Raw genomic sequence first — 25,768 nt, 5'->3', positions numbered from 1 at the left:
GTCTTACTCCTGTCATCATGCTCGCTGAAATTAAAGTTGTTTGCTTCGGTGAAATCTCCATCATGCTTCTCATTGTTCCCATTCACTTTGCTCTTTTGTTTGGTACTACATGTAGCCCTTTTAGTAGCCAGATGTTGTTTGGCTCTCTTCTTTGTTGCAGCAGATTGCTCCTTCATGATGTCATAACTTCTGCTCTGTGCACAGCTGCTGCTGGGTAAATCCTGACTTGCTGATTGGCTATCAAGATCTGCATTATCAGAGTGGTTAGAAAAATCTGAAGCAATTTCACTTAGGAGGAGCAATCCATTATCGGGAGGAGTGATGTAATTGTTGCATGCATTAAGTAAGTAAGAACACGAGGAACAGTAGAATGGATTTTCAGGATCAAGCTGGTGAACTGTGGCTTGGTGTGGTGTGAGCATTTCACAAGTAGGGTGAAAATGTTCATAACACGAGGAACATTGTATTGACATGTCATTACAGCTCATGTTGCAACTCTTGCAGCTTAAATTAGTGCTGGATTCACTGATTGAAGATTCATCCATATTAGCTGTGAACATAAGGTCAGTACTGGCATTCTCATCATTGTGTATCAGAGCATATTGGTTGTTGTTGCTTGCAGTATGGGCGCCCTTCTCTGCGCCAAGGTTGGGCACCATGATATGAATAGCTTCACAGGTGCCATTATCATCAGTGGTGGTAAACTTGGACCGTCGATCACCGTCATATTGAGGCCTTAGTTTATTCTTGATGAGTTGACGTGTCTTTGTCAAACCTGGCGTCTCACAACCTAGTGAACAATCAGATTGACAGGATGAAGAAGTACAGTCAGTATTGACATATACGTTGTGCATCACATCAGATTGGTTGTTGTTTACAGGATGCCGAATCTTTTTGTTATAGCTGGGCTGCTTAGTACGAACAGCTTCACTGGTACTTTTACCATATACACTAGCGTCAATAGAGTCGGTAGATTCTGGTTGTTGATCACTGTAGTGTTGTGGTCTTGGTTTACTCTTGATTTGCTGGTGTGACTTCGGTGATCCTGGTGTCTCATAACCAGGTACATATTCAGCCCGATTAAATGTAGATGCACAGTCAGCATTGTCATACACACTGTGCAGCACAGCAGAGTGGTTGTTGCTGTTTACAGGGTGAAGTATTTTTTTTTCACCATGGTTGGGTTGCATAACACAATCAGTCTTACTGGTACTGTTCCCACAGGCACCGGCACCATTAGAGATGGTAGTCTCAGGCTGCTGATCACTGCCATAATGTGGCATTGGTTTACTCTTAATGTGTTGCTCTGTCTCAGTTGTTTCTGACGTCTCACAATCGGGTAAGTATTCAGCCTGATCACATTCAGTATTATCATACACATTGTGCATCACATTAAATTGGTGGTTGTTTACAGAGTGGAGCGTCTTCTCCCTATGGCTAGGTCCCATAATCCTAACATCTTCACTAGTACTTTTACTATAAACCTCGACATCATTAGATGTGGTAGACTCAGGCTGTTGATCACTGCCATGTTGTTTACTCTTGATGTGTTGCTCAGTCTCTGTTAAACGTGGTGTCTCACGAACAGGTAAGTATTCAGGGTGGAGCGTCTTCTCATAGTTGGACATGACACTGACAACTTCACTGGTACCTTTACTATAGACACCGACACCATTAGGTATAATAGACTCATGCTGTTGATCACTGCCACATTGTGGCCTTGGTTTACTCTTGATGTGTTGCTCAGACTCTGTCAAACCTGGGGTCTCACAATCAGTTAAGTATTCAAGGTGGAGCGTCTTCTTCTCAGGGTTGGACATGACACTAACAGCTTCGCTAGTACTTATACTCACTGGAACTTCACTATAGGCATAGTCACCCTTAAAGATGGTAGACTCAGGTTGTTGACCACTGCCATGTTGTGGCTTTGGATTACTCTTGATGTGTTGCTGCAGCTTTGTTAAACCTGGTGTCTCGCAGTCAGGTAAATATTCAGTCTGGTTGTATATAACAGCATAATGGTTGTTGTTGTTTCTAGTGTGCAGAATCTTTTCCTCACTATAGCAGTGCCCCTTTACACAAGTGACTTCACTGTTATTTCTATCAAAGATACTACGGCCATTGGAGATGGTAGGCTGTTGGTGACTGCCATATTGTGGGCTTGGTTTGCACTTGTTGTGTTGCTGTACCATTGTTGTTGAAACCGTGTCTCGCCATCAGGAAGTTGAGCGGCTTTTCCTTGGTGGATATCAGACGGGTCAAGTTCAGTTGAATTATAAGGGTCATTCGTAGTTTGAAGGACAAGTTCTTGTTCAACACTGGAGTCAGCTAAAGCGAGTTTGTTCTGTTTCCGTAGACACCCTGCTTGACTGGATCTCTCATACGAATCTTCAGAGGGCTTCGGTTGATTATTGCAGGAAACTAAGGCTTTATTCTCATGATTTTGCCCATCTTGGATTGCTGTTTTGACTTGATGCACATGGTGTATGTTGTCATCACCATAATTGGATATATTCACGTCATGTTTCTTCTGAAGCTCGAGAAGTGCAGTATGATACTTTTGATTACCATCATCAATGTCATTTCTTTGTTTGAGTTGTTGTTCGAGAAATGGCAGGTGTGTGTCGAAGAAGATGTCCATTGCATGTGGGCCGTTAACCAAAACGGAGGAGGAAGTGTTATACAAATTAACAGTATATTTGAGTCTACTACCAGTGTTACCATTCTTCAATCTGTTGTATACCTTAAGACAAGTTTCTACATTTACAGTACCACCTTTATCAGTGATGGGAGTATATTCCGCAGCAAGATCATTCATTGATTGATTGATTGATTGAATTGGTTTCAATGGGTTTTCAAATCATTCTTATGTTTGCTGTTGAGGAGTGAAGTCATATCTGACTAGTGTTCCAAATTTTTAACTACTGTAGGCCTACACTGCCTGGATAAATTTCTTTGTTGGAAGTTGATGGAAACTAATTTTATTAGTGGAGTGACCATATTCTACCAAGGAATAGAAATTTAAAGGAGATCAAATAGTAGAAGTACAGGTAAATAATCTGTTGGGTAAATCAAGAACTTATAAATCATTTGTTTCATATTTGGATTTATTACGTGCTTTGAAGATTCTCAGAGAATTATGAAAGATGCTGGGCTCATTTAGCATCTACAAATCTATAATTTGACATTGGAAAAGATTGAGATGCTGCAAGTATAAATAGACCGGTCTAGAAACATAGATTATTGTGAACATTCATTAAGTTTGTTGTTTTAATATTTATTTTAAGAATTTATCTTTTTAGTATGATATTGGCAAGAGCTATGTGTGAAGCAATAAGCATCAGTACTCGTCTATTCAAGACTACATATAATAGCCACATCAGTTGAGTAGGTAATAAAGAAACAACAAAACATTGGTAAGTTTGAAATGACAACATGTTATATGTTGTCATAATTTATTTGTTCTAGTATTTATTTTAACATCAGGCAGTGTACGGCAGGTTTTCTAGTAAAGGTGTTATATTATTACAGCTTATTTGATTTTAATTTTCATTCTCTAAAAACACAATTTTAATAAGAATAAATGATGGCTAAGGACCCATTGGTTAAAAACATTGGGAGCTGTTAATTTCATTTTGTCAAAAAGTTAGAGATTTAAAAGGAAGAAGGGCAAAACGAGATGGTGCAGGAACATCGATTGATTGCAGACTATCACATGAAAGTATTGCATTAAATGAAACTAAGTATATGCCTATTTATAGTATTAAGATGAAAATTTTACCTGTATGAGGGGATGTGATGGTAAGAGGGGGTTTAATGATTTAATTACCTGGTTGATGATGCTGGTCATAGTAGTTACCAATATAGCAGCATCACAGATATAAATGATACAATAATCACATCAGGTTAGCTTATTGCAGCGAAGCACAGATTTATGCATTTCATTAGATAATTTTTCTTAATTCATATTAACACGTCACGTAATCATGGTTTATGATTGAAGTTATGTGAAACCCCTCCATTAACAATATTAATATTTACAATTAGACAGGATCATCTGTCCTTATAATAGGTCATGACAAGTGTCAGTATTATAAGAGAGATGTAGGGACTATGTATCAATTATGGATTTCCTTAAGACCAGTGACTATTTGGGGCAACACCAAACAAGCCAATATTCAAAAAGTGTGGTAAAAACACGGTTTTATAAACTTGAAATTATATAGGTAAATGGTTTAATTATATAAAACACATGATTAATATAGTAAGGCTTTTAAAATCAGTCAAACAGAGGTACACAGTTTGAAAAAACAAGTCGATTATTGGGGATAGATAGATAGATATAGCTATTAGGTAATTGGTATCAGTCTATATATAGCTTGAATAAAAAAGGAAGTTTCTTGCAGCTCTTGTAATTTATTGCAAGAATGTACAGTTACACACTAGACTACTCCATAGGGTTTGAAATTATATAGGTAAATGGTTTAATTATGTAAAAAACATAAATAATATATTAAGGCCCTAAACGGAGGTTGAAATCTAAATACAAGTCGATTATTGGGGATAGATGGATAGATAGCTATTATTTGGTATCAGTCTATATATAACAAAGGATTGGGACTTTTAAAAGTCTCCTTAAAACTCATCTCTTCCCCCAAATATGATGTTTCCCTTCCTTCTGTCTTCTTCTCGCGCCTCGCATCCCTTGGAAATTTGTCCGCGTTATAAGTTCAGTATTTATTATTATTATTATTATTGCAAGAATGTACAGTTAACTTTTTATAACTGTTAAAATACTAGCTTTGAGTGGATGGGTATGTAGAAAACTGTGAAAACTTGACATGAACAGCACAGATTATGGTCATCAAGAATAATCAATTTTGCTGTTAGTATAGAATAATCAATATATTGGTTTAAGTTAAGTGTTATCATCAGTTGGAAAGGACATAAACTTGCAAAAAAGCATTATTCTATGGCATGGATATGATGTGTTGAATAAAAGCTAAAAAGAATTACTAATAAGATTTTAAGACATCAATTTATAGTATAATTTTAAGCGAGTTACATAATTGTTGTTATCAAGGGGCAAGTTACATGTAGTTGTTATTTAGTAGTCACTGCCTCCTTGCTACACATTTCAAATGTTTAAAAACAATAATTATCAATGTGTAATTAAAGAGGATATACATGACTAGGTGAAGAAATAATTGGCACACAATATTATTAAAATAATTAAGCGGAAATCATCAATAGTTAATACATTGATCCTCATTGAACTAAGCATATTGTCAGATAGACCTATCTCAAATGGGTATATATTAATGCTTCAAACCTTGAGGGAGACCAAGCTTTAGAGTTGTTGCTATTTAATGCTGATCAATAACTCAATATGATTTAAGCAGATGATGATTGGGCATTTATCAAGAAAAAATATAAAGCTTAGGCCTTTTAACTAATTATGATAGGCTTACATTAAGGTTACAAATTATCTAATAACTTTGCTTGGGAAAAACATACATAGAGGTGAGATGATGCTAAAGGAGAGTGTATTACATAGTATTGCCAAATGCGTTTAGATCATCATAAAAGTTAAAACATTAGCATATTTTATTGACGCGAGATACCCGTGGGGAGCTTCAGATTTAGTTGCTTTTTGGGGGATCACTACATAGGAAAGAGTTAATATAGATCTGTCATCTTTGGATTGCATAATAAATAAGACATAAATGATTAGCACATATGTTAATATGGGCATACCTCCACATTGTGAAATTAACTCAGTGTGGTTTGATTGGGAGCATAGTTAATCATACCATGTACTATTTTCCTTCATGAAATATATCAGCCTCAGGAATTGATTTTAGGATATCAGTCAGCTATAAAGAAATTTCAGCCCAAAATGATGGGATCTGATTTTGAAATAACCAGCATGTAGCTGTGATCATGAACTTAGACTATTAGAATATGTAATTTATAGCTTTACAAATAGATTTGGCTGAAGAAATTTATCAGCCTTGTGAAGGTTTATGGCTGTTGGGAATGTACAAATTATACAGTATTGTATAGGATGTAGCAAGATTTAGTAATTCCCTTAACTTATCACCACTATTTGTCTGTATTCACAAAGCAAACTGGAAAGTTATTAAGATCATCTTAAATATGGAGAGTTCGTATCAAAAAGGGATATAATTATAAAGCTCCAAAGGTGACAGTACTGGTGAGCTTTAACTCTCTCTTTAAGGGTAGACAAGGTATTGTTGGTCGAAGCAACCTAAAAATCGAATTTATCAGCTAGATCAATATATTATTGAAAATTAACACCTTGATGTTTTGTAAAAGTTCAGTCTACAAATCGTATACTTTGCAAACTGGCTTAATGTATTGTTTTCAATGAGTTATATACGTTTTACAAAACTGTTGTTGTTTCAGCCATCTTCACAACGTAACTCAAGAACCGTAGCACCTATAAAAGTATATCTGTGATATTTTAATTCTCATACATGCTCGCTATGAATTGAGCAATGCAGTTTTTGCCAAAGTTCACAAGCATTTGTAAGATACTGGGAACTACCAAATCACAACAGTTTAATAATTAATAAATAATTAATAACCTTACTCTCTCTTCCTCTCTCTATGTGCTATTGTAATTTGAAATGATACAGGCATGAGACTGCACTTTCCTAAAAAAAACTGAAAAAACTGAAAATGCGCGTGAAATTGGGCAAAAAGTACCAAAAACAGGCTGAAATTAAATAAAGTTGCGGAAATTTTGACTATAAAAAAAACTGAATTCAGTTTTTAAACTGAAAATTCTCATGCCTGATGATAACATCGATTGCATTTTAATCATGGTATTTTCTTCCATGTACAGGTTACGACTGAAATATGTTACAGTTCAGCAAACTGGATGGAAAGAATGTTTTAAACTTAAAAGTCTATCAATGCGATGTATCAGAGTGAATGATTTCCAAGCTTTTACAAGGCAACACCATAGAGTATATGCACATAAGTTGGCGATACTGATAATTCAACAACATTACAGGTCGGTCTGGTACATAGGCCTTTCTGAGGTGGAATATAGTGAAGATTTAATAAGAAGAAGGATCAAATATAAAAGGATTTCAATATTCAGAACAATTATAGTGATATAGTAATAGGATATATCACAGTATGAATAGCCTTCAAAAATGTTGAAGGAGAAATTTGATATACAATTTTAACATGAAAGACGATAAAATTAATGAAAAGTGTCAACCATATGCGGATATTTGGATGTTATGAATAGGTATGTTGAACATAATAAAAGGTAAATACTGATATTGTTTAATTTATAGCATATATTATATAACTATAAATGAAAGATTCACCCTCATGAAGGGATTGGGCTGAATATATGTAGGCCTAATTCATATTAATCATATATGCTTTTTGATGAAACAAAATAACAGTTAGAAGTCTTCTTAGTTTATCCCTCAGAAATTATAGGATTATGTGATACAGTTGGAACATGGAATATCTACTATATCCATGGTTGGAAGCAGTAATAGCTCGAAACAAGTTCTGGGATGTTGAAAGTCTAGTCTAGTTTAGTATTTAACTGGAATACAGTATCGAGGAATTTGAGGGAACTTGCAGTTATTATGTCTTGGGTAGGCCATCAGGATTAAAACAGGCCATGTTTTGAGGTATGTCAAATGGTGTGTCAGTAGAAATAGGAAGAATTGGTCAAGGGGATATTATTGTTTGGTATTAGGCGCTGTATAAATTTAAGTTGTTGTTGTTGATTTATTGCTGTATATATTCGGTCGTGAAGATCATTGGGATTGTCTTGTTTGGTGTTGTTGGGCCAAAACTATTGCATAGTCTTGGTTGGGTGTGAAAGTTGAAAGTGGGGAAGTTAAAGTCAAATTTTGTCTGGATCAATACTCCCCTAAAAATTGGCTTTTATTTTTTCAGCCAAAAGTTGATAAATAATATAACATTGTAATTCAATTCACTCAGAAATTGAAATTCTACTTATGATGAGATAATAAGAAATTAAACAGCATTCATAAGTGGCAAACTAATAGTTTGAGTTTTATTTGTTTTCTGTGTCCGAGTACAATCTTAAATAAAGTTAAATGACAAATGAAATTTTTGCATTTAATCACAGATTAAGATTGGCTAGGCGATAAAACTTTCTTGGTCCCTGTAATCAATTGGCTGGTTTAAGTGCCTGTTATTTTCCACTGGCATTATTGATTGATTGATTGATTGAATTGGTTTCAATGGGTTTTCAAATCATTCTTATGTTTGCTGTTGAGGAGTGAAGTCATATCTGACTAGTGTTCCAAATTTTTAACCCACCCTTCCCTCCCATAGTATATGTATAGGTTTATTAGTAGGAGAATAGGTATTTATAGTAGATTTTGTTATAAAAAGGGCAATCAAAAGTAATGATATGAAGTTTGGTATACCAAGTCATCGTATTTCGCTAAAGAAATTAAAATCCTTTTAATGAGATTGCCTCTTTTAATTTACTTTCAATTAATAAAGATTTGAATATAGAATATATATATATAATATGGCTGTTATGAATACACAACTTATACTTGATAGCCGTAAGTATTGGCATAAGAAATATGCCAGCCGTATATTCGGTATTTGGCTGTAAAATTATTATGATTATTATTATTCAGTTAAAACATTTTGAGAGTATTGGGCTAAAGAAAGATATCAGTTATACAAATGTTATTGATTGTTGCGAATATATAAGGGATAAGCATATAATTAAATTCCTAAATAAATGGAGGGATTTAACTAAAGAATATTATCAGCATTATCAAACAAAGTGGTAGCTGAGAGTGAGAAAAATTATCACCATACTTTTAATTTCTCAGTATACCTAAAATAATATTATGAAGATATTTAACGGATGAGGAGATATTCAATTGTAGCCGTACAATTGAATTGAATATCTAAGATTATACTTACCTTATGAAGGTATTTGAGAATTTGGCTATTTAGAAATATACCAAAGTATGATGGTATTAATGGTTTGTATTGATTGATTGCAGCCTTAGGCAGGTATTTGGTGGCTAAAGTATAATAGCCTTATGCAGGTATTTGACTATTTAAAGATATACCAAAGTATGATGGTATTATTGTTTGTATTGTTTGATAGCAGTCTTTAGCATGTATTTGACTGTTAAAGTATATTAGCCTTAGGCAGGTATTTGGCTATTTAGAGATATACCAGAGTTTGATGGTATTAATTGTTTGTATTGTTTGATATCAGCCTTAAGCATATATTTGGCTGCTAAAGTATAATAGCACTATGAAGATATTTGGCTAAGTAGAAATATATCAAAGTATGATGGTATTTTTGTTGTTGATATGATTGTTTGTGTAATTGTTTGTTTGTTTGATAGCAGCCTTATTTGGCTGCTTTAAGTATATGGCTATTTAGAAATATAACAAAGTATGATGGGTTGTTTAGGATTTGACTGTTAAATTATATATCTGCTTATGATGGTATTTAGCTTTCAAGTGGATTTAGCTAAGGAAAATCATCAGCCTTATGTACGTATTTGCCTGATGAGAAAATATCATTTATTGGATTTGAAATGAAAATATTTTCCCTGGTTGGATGACTTAAGCATATATTTGGCTGCTAAAGTATAATAGCATTATGAAGATATTTGGCCAAGTAGAAATATATCAAAGTATGATGGTATTTTTTGATATGATTGTTGTGTAATTGTTTGTTTGTTTGATAGCAGCCTTATTTGGCTGCTTTAAGTATATGGATATTTAGAAATATAACAAAGTATGATGGTTTGTATTTGTTTAATTGTTTAGGATTTGGCTGTTAAATTATATATCTGCTTATGATGGTATTTAGCTTTCAAGTGGATTTAGCTAAGGAAAAGCATCAGCCTTATGTTTGTATTTGCCTGATGAGAAAATATCATTTAGTGGATTTGAAATGAAAATATTTTCCCTGGTTGGGTGTGGAATAAATACATCAGCCTTATGAACGTATTTGGTTGAGAGGGTGTGAAAGTTGAAAGTGGGGAAGTTAAAGTCAAATTTTGTCTGGATCAATACTCCCTAAAAATTGGCTTTTATTTTTCAGCCAAAAGTTGATAAATAATATAACATTGTAATTCAATTCACTCAGAAATTGAAATTCTACTTATGATGAGATAATAAGAAATTAAACAGCATTCATAAGTGGCAAACTAATAGTTTGAGTTTTATTTGTTTTCTGTGTCCGAGTACAATCTTAAATATTTTTTGTAATTCTGTGCCATCAGTGATAAAGTGTAATAAATAAATAAAATTAAAATAAATAAATAACAAAAGTGGCTCCAGGAATATCTGGTACAAACCCACCTCTTCAATCTGGCTATGTGACTCGTAATATTTAGCAAACTCCACCCATATGGTATGCAGCTTCCCTGTAGCTATTGCTGGCTCTATAGTCTGTACTGCCTCTGTGTAGGTATTAATGATCTGAAAGGAATATGGAATACATGATAAGGTAAGGATTATGAAACAGTGATAGGGATCAAAGGTTTAATTTAGGTAAACAAATCCAGTAAACTACTCACCAGGGAGAGCGTTTGGCACACGGTTGAAAGAGCACCAGAAAGATGCATAGAAAGCGGAAAACAAAAAGTACACCCGTGCAAGACGGAAAGAATCTACCACAGAATTCAACAAATCAGCAATTACGGACCATGTCGCTGCCGACAACCGTGTTATAGATTGGGAGGGAGCTACAATACTTGACAAGGAAGCAAATCAGTTCAAAAGAAAAGTCACAGAGGCCATATGGATCAGGAGAAAGGGGGCTGCCACCATGAACCGGGACATAGGCTCATACACTCTAGATCATGTATATGACTCACTGCTTGTACCATCACACTCTGGGAATGAGGCTACAGCCGCTTTCTGCGGGAGAAGCAGTGAACCAAGTCACTTTTGAGAAAGCCATCATCCGAGATGGCGAAAGCTAAAGACATGAGTAGTTTACTGGATTTGTTTACCTAAATTAAACCTTTGATAACCAAACCACTCCTATAGATGAAACTGTTCAGTGTCAGTGACAAGGTACACATAACAACCTGCATGCACACACATTTTCTTGTTAAAACAGGCAAATGACCTAAGATTTTCCAAATGAGGACCTTGAACTTGCACCATACAATCTAAACAGAGAAAGAGGGGGTGAGGGAGTGTGAGAGGAACAGAGAAGAGCACCGAGGACCTTGAACTTGCACCATACAATCTAAATAGAGAAAGAGGGGGTGAGGGAGTGTGAGAGAAACAGGGAAGAGCAGAGAACAGAGAGAAAGAGGAAAGAAAAAGGAAAGTCAGAGAGAAAAAGGAAGAGAGGATAAGAGATAGAGAAAGGGCTGAGAGAGAGCTCTGTCAATAAAACATATAATTTATAAAACAACCAATAATTTTATATCGGTTCTTGTTCATTGACAGAGACAAACATTATTTAGAGGTTAATAACTGCGCATCGGTTATTTGGAGGGCATTGTGAAAAATCTAAACATTTTGCCTTTGGAACCGAGGAATATCCCGAGGTCCAAAGCAAAATGTTTAGATTTTTCACAATGCCCGATATATAACCGATGCAAAGTTATTAACCTCATTCATAACCGTCACTTTGATCTTTTAACTTTACAAAATAACACAAAATTTTCTCAAAAGTTTGTAAAATAAACAATTTTTACATCTTCCCTTTCCCAAAATCGATCAGGCTAAAACAAACGACCAATAACAAAAAAAGTGCGTATCAGGATCTGTGCAAATATGGTAGCGCGCAATCCAAATACGGCAGCCAGCGCAGCAAGCAGTTCGTGGGATGCACAATACGGTATACGCAGAAGTCAATTAATGCGACATTGGAACAATTACGCATTTTGCGGTCAATTGTGAGATATTAATGACCTCGATTTGCGTTCGCGTTTTCGCAAATAATAAAATATGATTGGATCGCACGCATCACGTTTATTAATGAGCTTATGAATTTTTGTTACTGCATGCCCCAATAAAATTATCTAAATTTTTTATAATATAACAATCTACAATGTTAATGAGTCTTGCCAATTGCCCAGTTGATCAAATTTGGTACATACCTCTTTAGGTTTTCCATCAAATAACTTGACCCTTTTATGCCATTCGTGTACATTATGTGGATTTTGTCTGAGTAGTACGCTATTCAATAACAGAGGCCTTCTATCCATTAGGTCTTCATATCTCTCTACATACCTCTTTAGGTTTTCCATCAAATAACTTGACCCTTTTATGCCATTCGTGTACATTATGTGGATTTTGTCTGAGTAGTACGCTGTTCAATAACAGAGGCCTTCTATCCATTAGGTCTTCATATCTCTCTACATACCTCTTTAGGTTTTCCATCAAATAACTTGACCCTTTTATGCCATTCGTGTACATTATGTGGATTTTGTCTGAGTAGTACGCTGTTCAATAACAGAGGCCTTCTATCCATTAGGTCTTCATATCTCTCTACATACCTCTTTAGGTTTTCCATCAAATAACTTGACCCTTTTATGCCATTCATGTACATTATGTGGATTTTGTCTGAGTAGTACGCTGTTCAATAACAGAGGCCTTCTATCCATTAGGTCTTCATATCTCTCTACATACCTCTTTAGGTTTTCCATCAAATAACTTGACCCTTTTATGCCATTCATGTACATTATGTGGATTTTGTCTGAGTAGTACGCTGTTCAATAACAGAGGCCTTCTATCCATTAGGTCTTCATATCTCTCTAGCTTCAGTTCCAAATCAATATCATCTGCAGAACAAAAAAAAAAGACAAGTAAAATACACATAAAACTAGGGCTGCTAAGAATACGCGATTTTGGAGGCCAAAAAATGAACCCCGATTTTCAAAAAAAAAAGCAAAAATCTGTGATTTCCCGCCAAAACGGCAAAATCTAAAAAAAAATTATAAAAAAAATAAAAAATTGCGGATTTGGAGAGTCCCTGGACCTAAGGCTTTCCGTCCCGATCTGCAGTGTTTTTACATTTCGGAAAACAAATTTTCGCAAGGATTGTAGCGTCCAAAGAAATATGCTCCTCTCTTGCCCTAATCAACATGCGCAGCAAATAAAACGAGCGACATAGGTGGGGGTTTTAAATTGTGACCATCATGAGTGCCAAACCCAGTTTTGACACGTAATTGGCCAATCAGATTACAGGTCCGTTACTATGATAGCTGAACGAATGAATACAGTCAGTCTACTCTGAAGTACAAAGTACCGACGCGGACACAGACATTGTGCCGACTTTGAAGGCATGCATACCTGCAGCAGAGATGCAGCACTACGCACTGTTAACGCGCTGCATACGCGCGCGTTGTCACTTTGTACTTCAGAGCGCACAAACTGTAGGCAAATTGGTGCCCACAACCAGGTATGCACGCTAAAAATAAACAAATGGTCAACTTCTCTGGAAGTTAGTGTAGGTTCAATACTGCATGTACTCTGTAACACATGACATTAAGACATTACCTTCTTCAGTTTGCCCCATTTCAGCATTAGTTTCCATCTTGGCACTAATCATAGATTCTTCAAACTGTGCATAAGCATCAAACACCTGCGTGAAATCTCTGACTGTTGTCACTGTCTGGATAGATTCCTCATAGATATCTCTTGCCTATACACAAATATTGGCAAAACAAAGGCAAAATTTGTTTTACTTCATTCTTATTGCTTCTACAACTTTTGGATACAATTAAAATACCTCTATGATGTCACTTTATCTATTGATATACGTCTAGCCCTTTTCTATTCACAGATTATCCATTGTTTTCCTTTTGTTTAAGGTTCGTTGCCTCAACCATTACCTAGAGTAATGGAGGTAGCTAGCTGCCCAGAGACCATTATCAACACAATGGCTCAAGATAACGGTCTCGGGCAGCGAGCTAAACAAAAGGAATACCATGGACATTCTAGAAACACTATGGAAAGGATCACAACATACATGTAGAATCTGAGTTGGTTACTAGTCTCAGATAGAATTACGGAACAAATGCATTTACAGCTCGATTTAAATGCAAATGTTACATGGCAAGAGAAAATTATAGAGGGCTCCTGCAGTCCGTATAACAGTAATTCATAACACCACTGGTGCTCATTTAAATTTATGCAAATTAAATTTTAATTAGCATAACAAAGTAAATATTCATATTTAAAAAGTAACCGTTTCGTTGAATGTATACTCAGCACATGTATATAAACTTGCCATTGGTTTTTAGAACGGAATCTGTCTTTATCCTTGCCCAACCCAAAAACGCTCAACGGTCCATGCTAATTAGCTACTAGGCAAGAACCCCCGGGATACTACCCGACCAGGGGAGCTTCGCAACTAATCTGCGGCAAGGGGGTGACACTAAACTCACGGTTGTTCTATTAAACACGTAAAGCAATGACAAATCCCGCTGGTTTGCTTGGTAGAAAATGAGTCCAGTTATTGATCGGTTATGAATATTCATGTTCGACCCCTTGATCATGTTAATAACGGTTGACAAATAAAGCCGCCATTCAGTATGCGAACTTTGTCTGTTCAATGCGAGTACCAAGCTTGAAAGTGCGCCCGCTATGAGAGCTGAGACCACTGACCTCTGCACCCGTAATGGCGGTCTGGTATTTCCATTAGGCACCAGAGATATGTTTTTTATTGAAAGTCTGCTAATTTGAGAATGGAATGACTTTTTACAATAGCAATGTCGAAATTAGGACTTGCTGTCAATAATGCGATGGAAATTGCGAAGGTATGAAATACAAGTAGTATTTCAAGTCAAAATCTTTACACCACATCTGACCGATCAGAAATGAAGACCACTTCATCCCTTATTCATAGGTCTATCACCAAACGCTGTTGTGGAAATTACGTAACCAATGTCCTTGAACATTTTAAGATCTACGGCTGTTTTGACATAATATAATGACATTGTGATACTCGATTATATATCTTTGGGAATTAACATTTCTTTTCAAAAGCAGACCAATGGTGTTTGCTTGAAATGAATCTGATATAATTCAATATTATTGGAATTGAATTTTACATGCAGCCAGGGACTTGCCACGCTGGCACCATCTATAGCTTCAAGCTGCTTCAGTCGGCGGAGCTCTGTACTACAGACAATAAAAGGGCACGTAAATGTCACATTTTATAAACTTAATACATTTAATATCACCCCCATTGTTGTATAAAGAAATCTTGTACAAAATATACCAGCTTATACCTATATACAGAACGGTGATTTATGCATCAATTAAAAATGCCTGTACATTTCCAATGGTTCGAACAGGCTCCGTCTGCATGCCATGACTAGCGCCATCTATACGAGCTGAGGCCAAATTTAAATAACAATACGCTATTTAAATAACAGTGCAGCTTATGCTAATGAGATAGTGCCTTTTCCTACCAATTATTCCATGTCTGCGGTACTCATTACAAGTCAAGAGGCTGGGAGTGCAAAGCCTTACTGTGACCTACCCATAATGGGGAGCACCATTGGACACAACGTTACTAGATTTTTCAAATATCTGCTTATAATCACATTTTTCTAAGATATAAATTTCATGGTGTTGAAACAGATCGTATAGTGCAAACGTTGACATCTCTATACAATTTGCATTATTCATTAATCATTTGAATAACAATGGTCACGGGGTGGATACACTCCATCGGATTAATTATGCCGGTGAATAACCTACCAAACCACTTCAAATACAGGTTTCAATTGAAATCAATTCTGTATTGATTTGATTAAATCACTTGCATTTGTCATTAAATAGACTCGTAGACTCGCACGCAGGACACATGGGAAGAATATTAAACTATCTCGGTGTGTTTTTATTTTTGGAAAAACCACAACTTTTACAAATAATACATCAGTATTTTCCATTTTGTTTTTTGGGAAATGAATACACTATCACAACAAATTCGTTTATTTTGGCTCGCCGTATATGTAAGATAAACGGTTCAAAACAGACCATTACCATTGATAATCGGTGTCTTGTTGAGGTCAACATATCAACAACCCTGATTTATTGTCTCAGAATGCCACATATGCATATCTTATCAAGTTATAAATTTATACAGTTGTTTTCAACGTCCAACAACCTCTCATGTTTTTATGCAAATGTATCAAATAATTAATACAAAAATTTACCTTTTCAAAATGCCCACTCCTGATGTAGAAATCAGCCAGGGAACACCAGAGTTTTCCCCTCTCATCCGAAAATCTCTTGATCCCCCCACGGATAATGGGATCAACCTTGAGGGACGTCACTTTGGTTGGGTTCTTGCATATCAATTCACACAGATCATACCATAACTGAAAGAAAAATAGCAAGACAATAGGCCAACAGATTGATTGGGAAAACGTTCCAGGCAGGGTTATAGCCACGCTAGTCGGCGCCGGTCGGGGGTAACCGGCACGGACCGGTGTCGACTGGCACTAAAAAAAAAAATAAAAAAAAATTTTTCCCACAAATGTTTTATTCATCCTAAAAAGAGGAAAAAATACCCCCTAGCTTATTCCCCGATCCCTTGTGTTCGCTACAAAGATTGTGCCCCGAGCCATCCCTTTAATTGGATAGTAAAATTAGCCGGCACTCAACTTGGGCTAGCTATAACCCTGGTTCCAGGTGAGCAAACAAAAGTGTAGTGTTCAAGTTAAACACTCCAATCAATTGATATTTACCACTAGGTGAATATCCACTTGAACAAGGCAACATGTAATTTTAGGCTCTCTTTTCGCCCACAACCCACACGGATATATTTAGTTTATATGAAGTCAAGTCTAAATATTTGAATAACTATTTTCAGGGCTGACTTTTTAGATTACAATTGAACAGATTTTACTCAGGGTAGGTACTCAACAATTTTCTGTGTACCCGTGCTAGATCCAGGGTTCCTGGAGGTAACCATAATATGACAATTATTGTACCAGAAATGACTTTTGAAAGTCACAAATTCACATTTTGTTCAATTTTTTAATCAAAAATTCCAATGTCAAAAAAAAGATAAGTGGAGATGGAATCAGAACAGGTGACTCTTATATTCCTAGCGAGACTAATAGAGGCCTTGCATGTGACGTATCATCCCGTAAATATGGCGGACTACTCAAATGCATTCAACAAAAGCATGATTGCAATCTACCGTGACAGTTCGTCTTACACACATAACCCTGCACTACGATCAAATAGGTTGATGACAACATTTGATTGAATGGACTGCACTCCGGCATAACTACGGTGAAGGACACCGGCTCAAATCCTTTGTTTGGAGCCAATCGATAATTTCATGCAGGGCCTCTATAGAGACTTTTGGAATATAACCGAGTAATTTTTTGGATTTGATATCCCTAGTGGGAGTCTTAAGACTAGCACTAATCTCGCTTTTTTTTTTCGGCTTAAGCACGGGTATTACCCGGGCAGAATCAAGCCCTTGTGTGTACTTTTGTCATTAACAAATATTTTTCACAAGGGCCATTTCCTGGTTTTTTTTTTAGTTCTGACTATTTGTACCTGATGATTAGATTTGCCTTCTTTAGAGACAAAGTCTTCTTGATTCACCACATCAGCCAGTCTTAATGCTGCCTCATCTAGACGATCAATAGACACCAAATACTCAATGTACTCCTCAGAGTTCTCTGGGAAAAGCTGGGGACAAAATGAGAGATGACAATCATTACAACAAAAAGCAAATTAGCAATGATACACACATGTTATGTGAAGCCGCCCTCTAATTTGCATATTTGCATTATTAATGAGCTAATTTGCATAATGCTAATTAATTATGCAAATATGCAAATTAGGGGGCGGCTTCATTATATAATACATCAGAACATATTAGAAGCACTTTGACCAAGTTTCAAGGCAAAAATATGCAAAATAAAAGTACCCTGATCATTTATGCATGGATTTTTAGCAAAATATTGGCAAAAATTATATGTTAATGAGCTTCTCCAGTCATTTTAGCTCATTAACATTATAGATTATTGATAAAAACAATAAGATACAAAGAAAATGTAAATTGATATATTTTGAAAACCGTATGTCCGATTTGCTTCAAACAAAAGGCATATTGATAAGTGTGCTTTGCTCTACTCAATTAATCTGTTTAAAACATGCTTAGAGTACTTCCATAATGCCTCCAATACCACCTTAAGCCCCCCGCATAACTCTGAAAGCCTCTGAGCCCCCGCATGAACAGATCCTGGACACGCCGGTGCATTGAGTTTATAATGCCTTTTTTTATGCCATTTGTGATCCATTGCATTATTTCAGTTGAAATATATACACCCCCTACCCCCTATGGAAAACATGACCGAAATCTTCCACACACGGAGTGTAAATTTCAAACGGGGTTACCTGAATGGGCTACTCTATGGGAGATTAAGGTCATGTCTTCCATAGGGTGTGTATGGATGCGGATTTCAACTGGAGTAGACCAATGACACCATCCAAGAAGCACAGATTTCAGCAGTACCGATGTGTCCACAGTTAAATGTCGGGGTGGGGGTGTGTGTGCACACTGTAAACACACATCAAAACATACACAAAATACACACAAAACCCATACACCCCCACCCCAACACACTGTACAATCTTTACCTTCAGATATCTTCTGTATACCCTGACTGCTGTCTCATGTAAAGGATGTGCGCAAACAAACTTGAGATAATGTGGCCAGATGCGGTGATGTTGGCTAATGGGCAGCGCCCTCAGGGCCCTGTCAAATGTGCGTCGAACACGCGACACTTTTTTTTTGCTCCTGAAGGAAATTGCAGTAATCCAGCCATATCCTGGGCATCTGGGGAAGAAACAAAACGAGTGGTATTTAGTCCGGGAGGGGTTCTTAGCGGATAGGTGAGTAGAGAGTTAAAATAAATAAAATAAATGTTGGTTGTTTCAATGTGCACTTCGCCTAAGCATCAGCACACTTCAACAATTATTCCGCTGCCATTAGGATACATCAGAATCATTTTCACTTCACCAAGTCCGCAACTGATGCGCAGGTACTCTCAGCGACTTAGATCGTAATTACCCCCAGCAGCTCCCCTTTTTACACCTGGGTGGAGTGAAGCAATTGGGATTTAAGCTATCTTGCTCAAGGATGCAACACACTGGCCGTGGTGAGGCTCGAACCCACAACCTTTCGATTATGAGGCTCACGCCCTAACCACTAGGCCACCATGCTTCCCACTTGGTTGTGCAACATATTCTGGTAGTATTTCCTGGTTCTTGTATTAAAGCTATGGTCTGCAATTTCAGCAAACTGGTTCAGAGAAGGAGTGTTTTATTCCACATCTTTTCTCAAAAATCTGTCAAAAGTGCAAATTGTTATTATAATTTGTTTATTTTTTGTAAAACAATTCCAGTATTTTGGCAAATCAAGATTAATTTCTAACACAAAGTGCTGCGCCTAACTGCCTGCACGCCATTCTCTATCAATACACAGTGTTATGAGTCTTTATTTTTTCCCCTAATATAAGCCAAACAATTTTGAGTTATATTTTTGGGTCCCTTTGTCATTGAATTTGCTCAGTGTTTAGAATCCCAGCTGCCCATTCTTTTTCCCGATCTCACAGAAAGACCCTTTTGGGGGGCTTCTCACCGAAAGACCCCTTTTTTGGTGTTTAGGCTCTCACCAAAAGACCCCTAGTTTTGACCTAAATGACCTGCTGTCTGCACATCCCGTCACTTTCAAAGCCAAGTGCCCCCTCCCCAATACCAAAGAAAACTATTCACCCTCTATACCACCCTCTTACCTTATGCATGAAAACAAGTGCCCTCTCAAATGCATTGTTGACATCCTCGTAGCCAGGGTCTGTTATACAGCGACCTTTCACATTCTTTCTCCGCACTTTCAGGTAGTTGTACCATAGTTTGTAACTGTTTAATAATGAATGATTGTGATAAAAAGATACAGTATACCGGTGAGTACATTTCATACTATAAACCTCTATAACTTCATACATATGTGACCATACATCTCAAACCGCCCATAAAGTCGGCAAATTGTATTTCGAGTTACAGTGCAAAATATGCATAGAGGTTGTATTCATATGTCCCTAATATTTGTCCGACATGTTTCTCATTTTAGTCCCGTCAAACACCAATCTTTAATCCTATTGTTTAAAGAGGATACTAAGCTTATACTTATGTATAGCATTAGTAAAAAGCTTATAGTCTTTGTTTGCTTCGGCTAAATCCTGTTCAAGTGGTGGGTTAACCAACAATTAACAATGAGAGGACATTCCTGAATCTTGTTCAGTTGGGGATGATTTGAAGTGACCGTCAATTATGACCATTTGATATTTAATACCAGCAATGTCAGGCCTTCATTTCTGAAAATAGCAGGAGCTCAGTTAGTCACTCTCCTATGTGTACTGGGGAGCTTGACAAAGAGCTCAATTATATAATATCAATATTAAACCATAGGATTTTCAAGAAGTAAGGAGCTCAATAAATTGAGCTCCTGAAATACTGTTCAGGAGAGCTGTAGGAGCTCCAGTTCAATTGAGCTCCTCAAAAATGAAGGTCTGCAATGTGGAAAAAAAGAAATAATGTAGTGCCAAAATAATGTACCCTTTTACTGAAGGAGCAAAGTTTAACAAGTTATAACTCCGCTTCTGGATCGTTTGAAGTCAAATGATATATCATTGTAAAGCTTATGATATATATTTTCTAAACACGAAAGAAAACAAATTTAACCAGGGCCGACTTTACGAGCGTTTCGACCTGGACGTTCACATATATTTACCTGGTGAAGGTATCTTGTGTTTTTCAAATGCCTTTGTTTGGGCAAAAATGTGTCTGGTTTTGGTTTCCAAACCAACCCTAACTAAGTTAATCAAACCTGCTAGAGCCGTTATCGGCACGCTTTTTTCTTGCCGACATGTCGGAAAAAAATCAATCCCAACATTGTCACTTAATTTGTCAATCCTGACCTCATTAAGGGATGGGGTATGAATGTTTGGACAGTATTTATTGTGGGACATTAGAGCACATCAGACATATCAAATTGTATTCTGAATACTGAATTTTCAATTGATCGTCGGCTTTTCCTCCCAGCTACATACACTTTAAGAATATATCATTAGATTTATCAAATTTATTTTGTGGACTGTTATATATCAAAAATGTGAAAAATATCAAGTTTTAATAATTTGTCATAAAATTTGTATTATATCGTGAATTTCAAAAAATGAAAATCATTTGATATCAGAAAGACATTCTTCGTATTCAGAATGCAATTCGATAGGTCTAAGGTGCTCTCATGTCCCACAAAAAATACTGTCCAAACGCTCATTCCAGATCCCTTAAAACACCACATGATCAATATTGATCATCATGATAAGTTTGGAAAAAGCAGGGATTACCAATAATAAATAGTTTTACTCTGGCCTGCTAGTGGTTTAGGGGGTTTTTTTTGGTTTTTTTATTCAGTTTCTTGTTTCAAACCGACCCTTGTTTTGACCGCTCACACATTTTAAAAGTTCACATTTCTTCCATGTCATGAACTTGTCTGAAATTACAAAAGATTTTATTCTCAAATGGTGTTTAATTTGTATCCAAATAGATTTACCTAATTATGTCCAACCTCTTATAGTTTGTTCGCTTTATAATTGGCAAAATATTATTTGGTTTTTATTATACTGCACGCACCAATAAAGTGCCAACTTACACTTGTGTTTAAAATTCACATAAGCATGCCTCAGTCACACGTGATGCAATACGCAACTTGAACGTACTGCGTCCAATTGTGTGCACGCCATTCTATATCAATACACAATGTTACAAGTCTCATTTTTTCGCCAATTATAAGCCGAACTAAGTATAAGAAGTTGAATTCAAATCAAGTCTTAACAATAATGAGTAAATTCAAAAGTAGCTCTTTATTTTACTTAATTTCCCTTCCTTCCAGTCCCATTCTTTCTCATCCTGTTAGTCTTACTGCCAGAAACAAAACTTATTTCCCTTAGTCTTGAGCATTTTACACTACAAGGCATCACCTGAGCTAACAAATTTTCTCTAGAATAATTTAAAGGCCTCAAAATAAGACAGAACTTCTGTGTGCCATTTGAGTCCTTGATCTTATATTTTTAGGGCCCTCTCCAATCTGTAAGGGCCTGAATAATATATAATCCACATCAAGCTATAGATGGGTGTACTCCAGGGTTTGAAAATAAGCCAGAAAGCCATTCAGGCCCTTGCTCTTAGAATTTGTTGGGCCCTCAAATTTTTAAGGGCCACAAGCCTGCGGGCCCGCCTGATCATTTACCTTCCTGGCAGTTCTTTCAGTGCCCTTTCATAGATGAGATTCCTGCCTGCTGCTAGCCCATCACTTTTGTGTTCAATGTAGCGAATCCAACACTTAACCGAGTACGGATTACGCAGGATCTCTTCTTCATATGGTAGGTCATCTTCTTCCTGAGAAAAAAAATGGGGTTCACATTATGCTTAGCAGTTGTACTATAGTAAAGAAGACTAAGTGTTTCGGGCTAGGCTAGTAGCATGTTTTATTATAAAAACGATCATTAGCTTGAATTGATGAAATCAGGAACAATTTAGAGCGAACACTTGTGTAAAAAGTACTGACAAATCTGCGATTATTACAATTACACTTAGGTTGAGAATGTACTTCATTGCTAATTTAAAAATATGGTAGTGTCAATAGTGAAATAATGTTTTGAACCACCAGGTTAAAAACCAGTTTGACCCCTGCAGAAATAATGGTTTGGTCCTGTTAGTTTATTGCTAAAAGATCAATATGAAGTGATATAAGATCAATATGAGGTGATACATGTGTATTGTCTAGATTTGTTTATCATGGGCACCATCAGTGATCAATTTAACAAGGCTTGATTCTTGTGTGTGTGTGTGTATGTACCACCATTATTCTGTCAATATTCATGCAGACAAGTCATATGGTGAATTTTTCTCCCACCCACCACTCCCTATTGCAAGGTGTGCATTTAAAGCCATTAAAGGTTTGAAAATAGTATAATAAAAGCCGAAAGTTTATGGCTAATTAAAAAATGTTGATGTATAAGAAAGAATAATCTTGGATAATCAAAGAAAATTTAATAAAATATGTGACATTATCTGAAGAAGATTATATTGTAAATTAAATTTAATACTGTAACAAAAAATGTGCAACTCACTTTGCTTTGTTTGTTCATTTAAACTACTGGGTGAATAACCTACACCAGGATATTATCTACATAAGTGTGGTACCAGTAGCAATTATAGCAAAGATGTATTAATATCGAATTGTTGGACTCGTGAAGCAGTTTACCATTGGTATGTTATCTAACAGTCCTGATGATCTTTTTCAAGGGGCTTATATAATCATTTTTAAATATCTAATTGTTTTTGATGTAGTGCTTATAGATGGGCAATATATGTATTTTAAAACGTTTTTCTGGCGAATAAAATGAAATGAAATATGTAATTACTTACAAGAGTTAGGGGTGTGCAATTTGACATATTCATATGCTCTGGGCTCTTTTATATTTATGATGGTGGTATCAGCAAAGTTCGTTTCGATAAAAATGTCAAAAGACCACCCTGTGCTTGGCTATATTAAAGAATAAATTTTGCAGAAAAAGTAGTTCGGTGGTAACTCTTCTCTGAGCTAGTTTAACATGTTGAATGAACTGTTCTATGGGTGTGATTTAACTTTCACTATAATATTATCAAGGATTACTCAATGTTAAAACAGTCAAGTAAGGCAATGTTTTCTAACATGTATTTAATTATGTACATGTATACTTTATATATTTTCATATTGGATTAATACTATTTTATATCCAAATTAACCTTTCAGGAATTTCTCTCCTAGGATTCCAGGAAGCAATCTCTTGGAAGAACAGTATTCATGCACAGTTATCGTAAAGATTCAGCCCACTATTCACTAATGTAATTATTCATTTGTTTGGTTATGACATGATCAGCTCCCGGGTAGGTTGTTCACTGGGTTGAGGTAACTTAGGTAGGTTCATCTAGGTCCTGATTCATGATCAATTCAGCTCCCAGGTAGATTGTTCACTGGGGAGGTACTAGATTCCAGGTAGATTGTTCACTGGGACGGTATATCCAATAATATATTCATTAGTTTTGTTATGACATGATCAGTTCCCAGGTAGGTTGTTCACTGGGTTGAGGTAACTTAGGTAGGTTCATCTAGGCCCTGATTCATGATCAATTCAGCTCCCAGGTAGGTTGTTCACTGGGGAGGTACTAGATTCCAGGTAGTTCACTGGGGCGGTATATCCAATAATATAGTTATTATTAGTTTTGTTATGACTTGATCAGCTCCCAGGTAGATAGTTCACTGGGGAGGTATCTTAGGTAGGTTCATCTAGGTTATAACTATATTTTCAAAGTATTGTGGAAGCTGTTTTCTTAATGTGCATGCTAATTTATTGTAACATATGATATTTGATGCAAATAAATATATGAATGTCTGTCTGAATGCCTGACAGATGCGCAATTGGTGTTTGTGGTCGAATTATTTCTGTCTGGGGGTAAATAGGTCATAGTACTTTGTGTCAAAAATGAAAATACTCATGTACGGTACCGTACTGTCAATTAATACAAAAATATATCATCCCGATAAATGACACTTAATTTGCCTGTTTTTTTTAAAAAGTTTACCACTGGCAGTGCTAATTACAACTACCTTTACGATCGCAACATGCGTTCTGACTAAGTATTTAAAATAAAATGTACACAACTGAAGCACAGGCAGCGCCAGCTAAGAGCTCATTCCATAAAAGCGGGTCAGTCTTATTTCTAAAGAATGGTTGTGCATTCATGAGATTCTCATTTCTGTTGTGACAATGAATTCTTATGATAGAATCATATAGAAATGTTGGACATCAACTTATCAAGGTCGATGACAAAATCATGAATAGACAGACTATGATGCAATTTTTCAGTTTCGCCATCGAGCAATGATTAAAGGAGGAAATAGGAAAAGTGATCCCACCCGGGAATTAAACCCAGGACCTCTGGTTTACGAGACCAGCACCTTAACCACTTGGCCACGGGAGCTTCATGACTAAGCAGACTGGGAATTCAACCTATAAGCGGTCACTTAACTAAGGCTGTGACCTATCGGGTAATGACGTATTCGGGTACCCGAGGTAAATTTCGGGCGGGTAATAAATTTTTTTTTCTAAGTTTTTTTTTCGGTTTTGTAGTGTCTCTGGATTCTAGACCTAAATGCTAGGATCATGGTTGACCTAAAAAAAATTAAAAAATTGAATTTTACATTGTTTTGTAATTTTAATATGAAAATTGATACATAGTTTTCATGTCATACTCTATTAATGATATCAAAATGCATTGAATTTGAATGCATTTTGATATCATTAATAGAGTATGACATGAAAACTATGTATCAATTTTCATATTAAAATTACAAAACAATGTGCAAAATTCAATTTTTTTTTAGGTCAACCATGATCCTAGCATTTAGGTCTAGGTCCAGAGACCCTGCAAAACCAAAAAAACTTTGAAAAAAAATTTAATTTTTTTTTTTTTTTTTTTTTAATTCGGGTAATCCGTAAATGGAATTTGTATCCGGGTAGGGAAAAAACGGGCGGGTACCCGAATATCCGGGCTTGAGTCACTGCCTTACACTTAACCCTACCTCCTTCGTGCAAGTCATCCCAATGTGGCTCGGGCTTGACAAGCGGAATTCCCAGTCTGC

General features: G+C 36.2%; 1 protein-coding gene across 1 annotated transcript in view; it reads right to left on the bottom strand.

The window, feature by feature from the left end:
- LOC140136799 (pre-mRNA-splicing factor SYF1-like) overlaps positions 1 to 25,768 on the bottom strand; it is a 56,327-nt gene that overhangs the window by 26,746 nt on the left and 3,813 nt on the right. The window contains 9 exon segments of the mRNA XM_072158399.1: positions 10,378 to 10,497; positions 12,670 to 12,821; positions 13,540 to 13,684; positions 16,209 to 16,373; positions 17,569 to 17,703; positions 18,658 to 18,810; positions 18,812 to 18,856; positions 19,815 to 19,938; positions 22,331 to 22,479. Of these exon segments, the coding sequence (XP_072014500.1) occupies positions 10,378 to 10,497; positions 12,670 to 12,821; positions 13,540 to 13,684; positions 16,209 to 16,373; positions 17,569 to 17,703; positions 18,658 to 18,810; positions 18,812 to 18,856; positions 19,815 to 19,938; positions 22,331 to 22,479 (1,188 nt within the window).

This window comes from Amphiura filiformis, chromosome 17 (genome assembly GCF_039555335.1).
Source record: "Amphiura filiformis chromosome 17, Afil_fr2py, whole genome shotgun sequence".
NCBI lineage: Eukaryota > Metazoa > Echinodermata > Ophiuroidea > Amphilepidida > Amphiuridae > Amphiura > Amphiura filiformis.
Note: the sequence above shows the minus strand (reverse complement) of the source record. Positions and strands in the feature narration are given on the sequence as shown.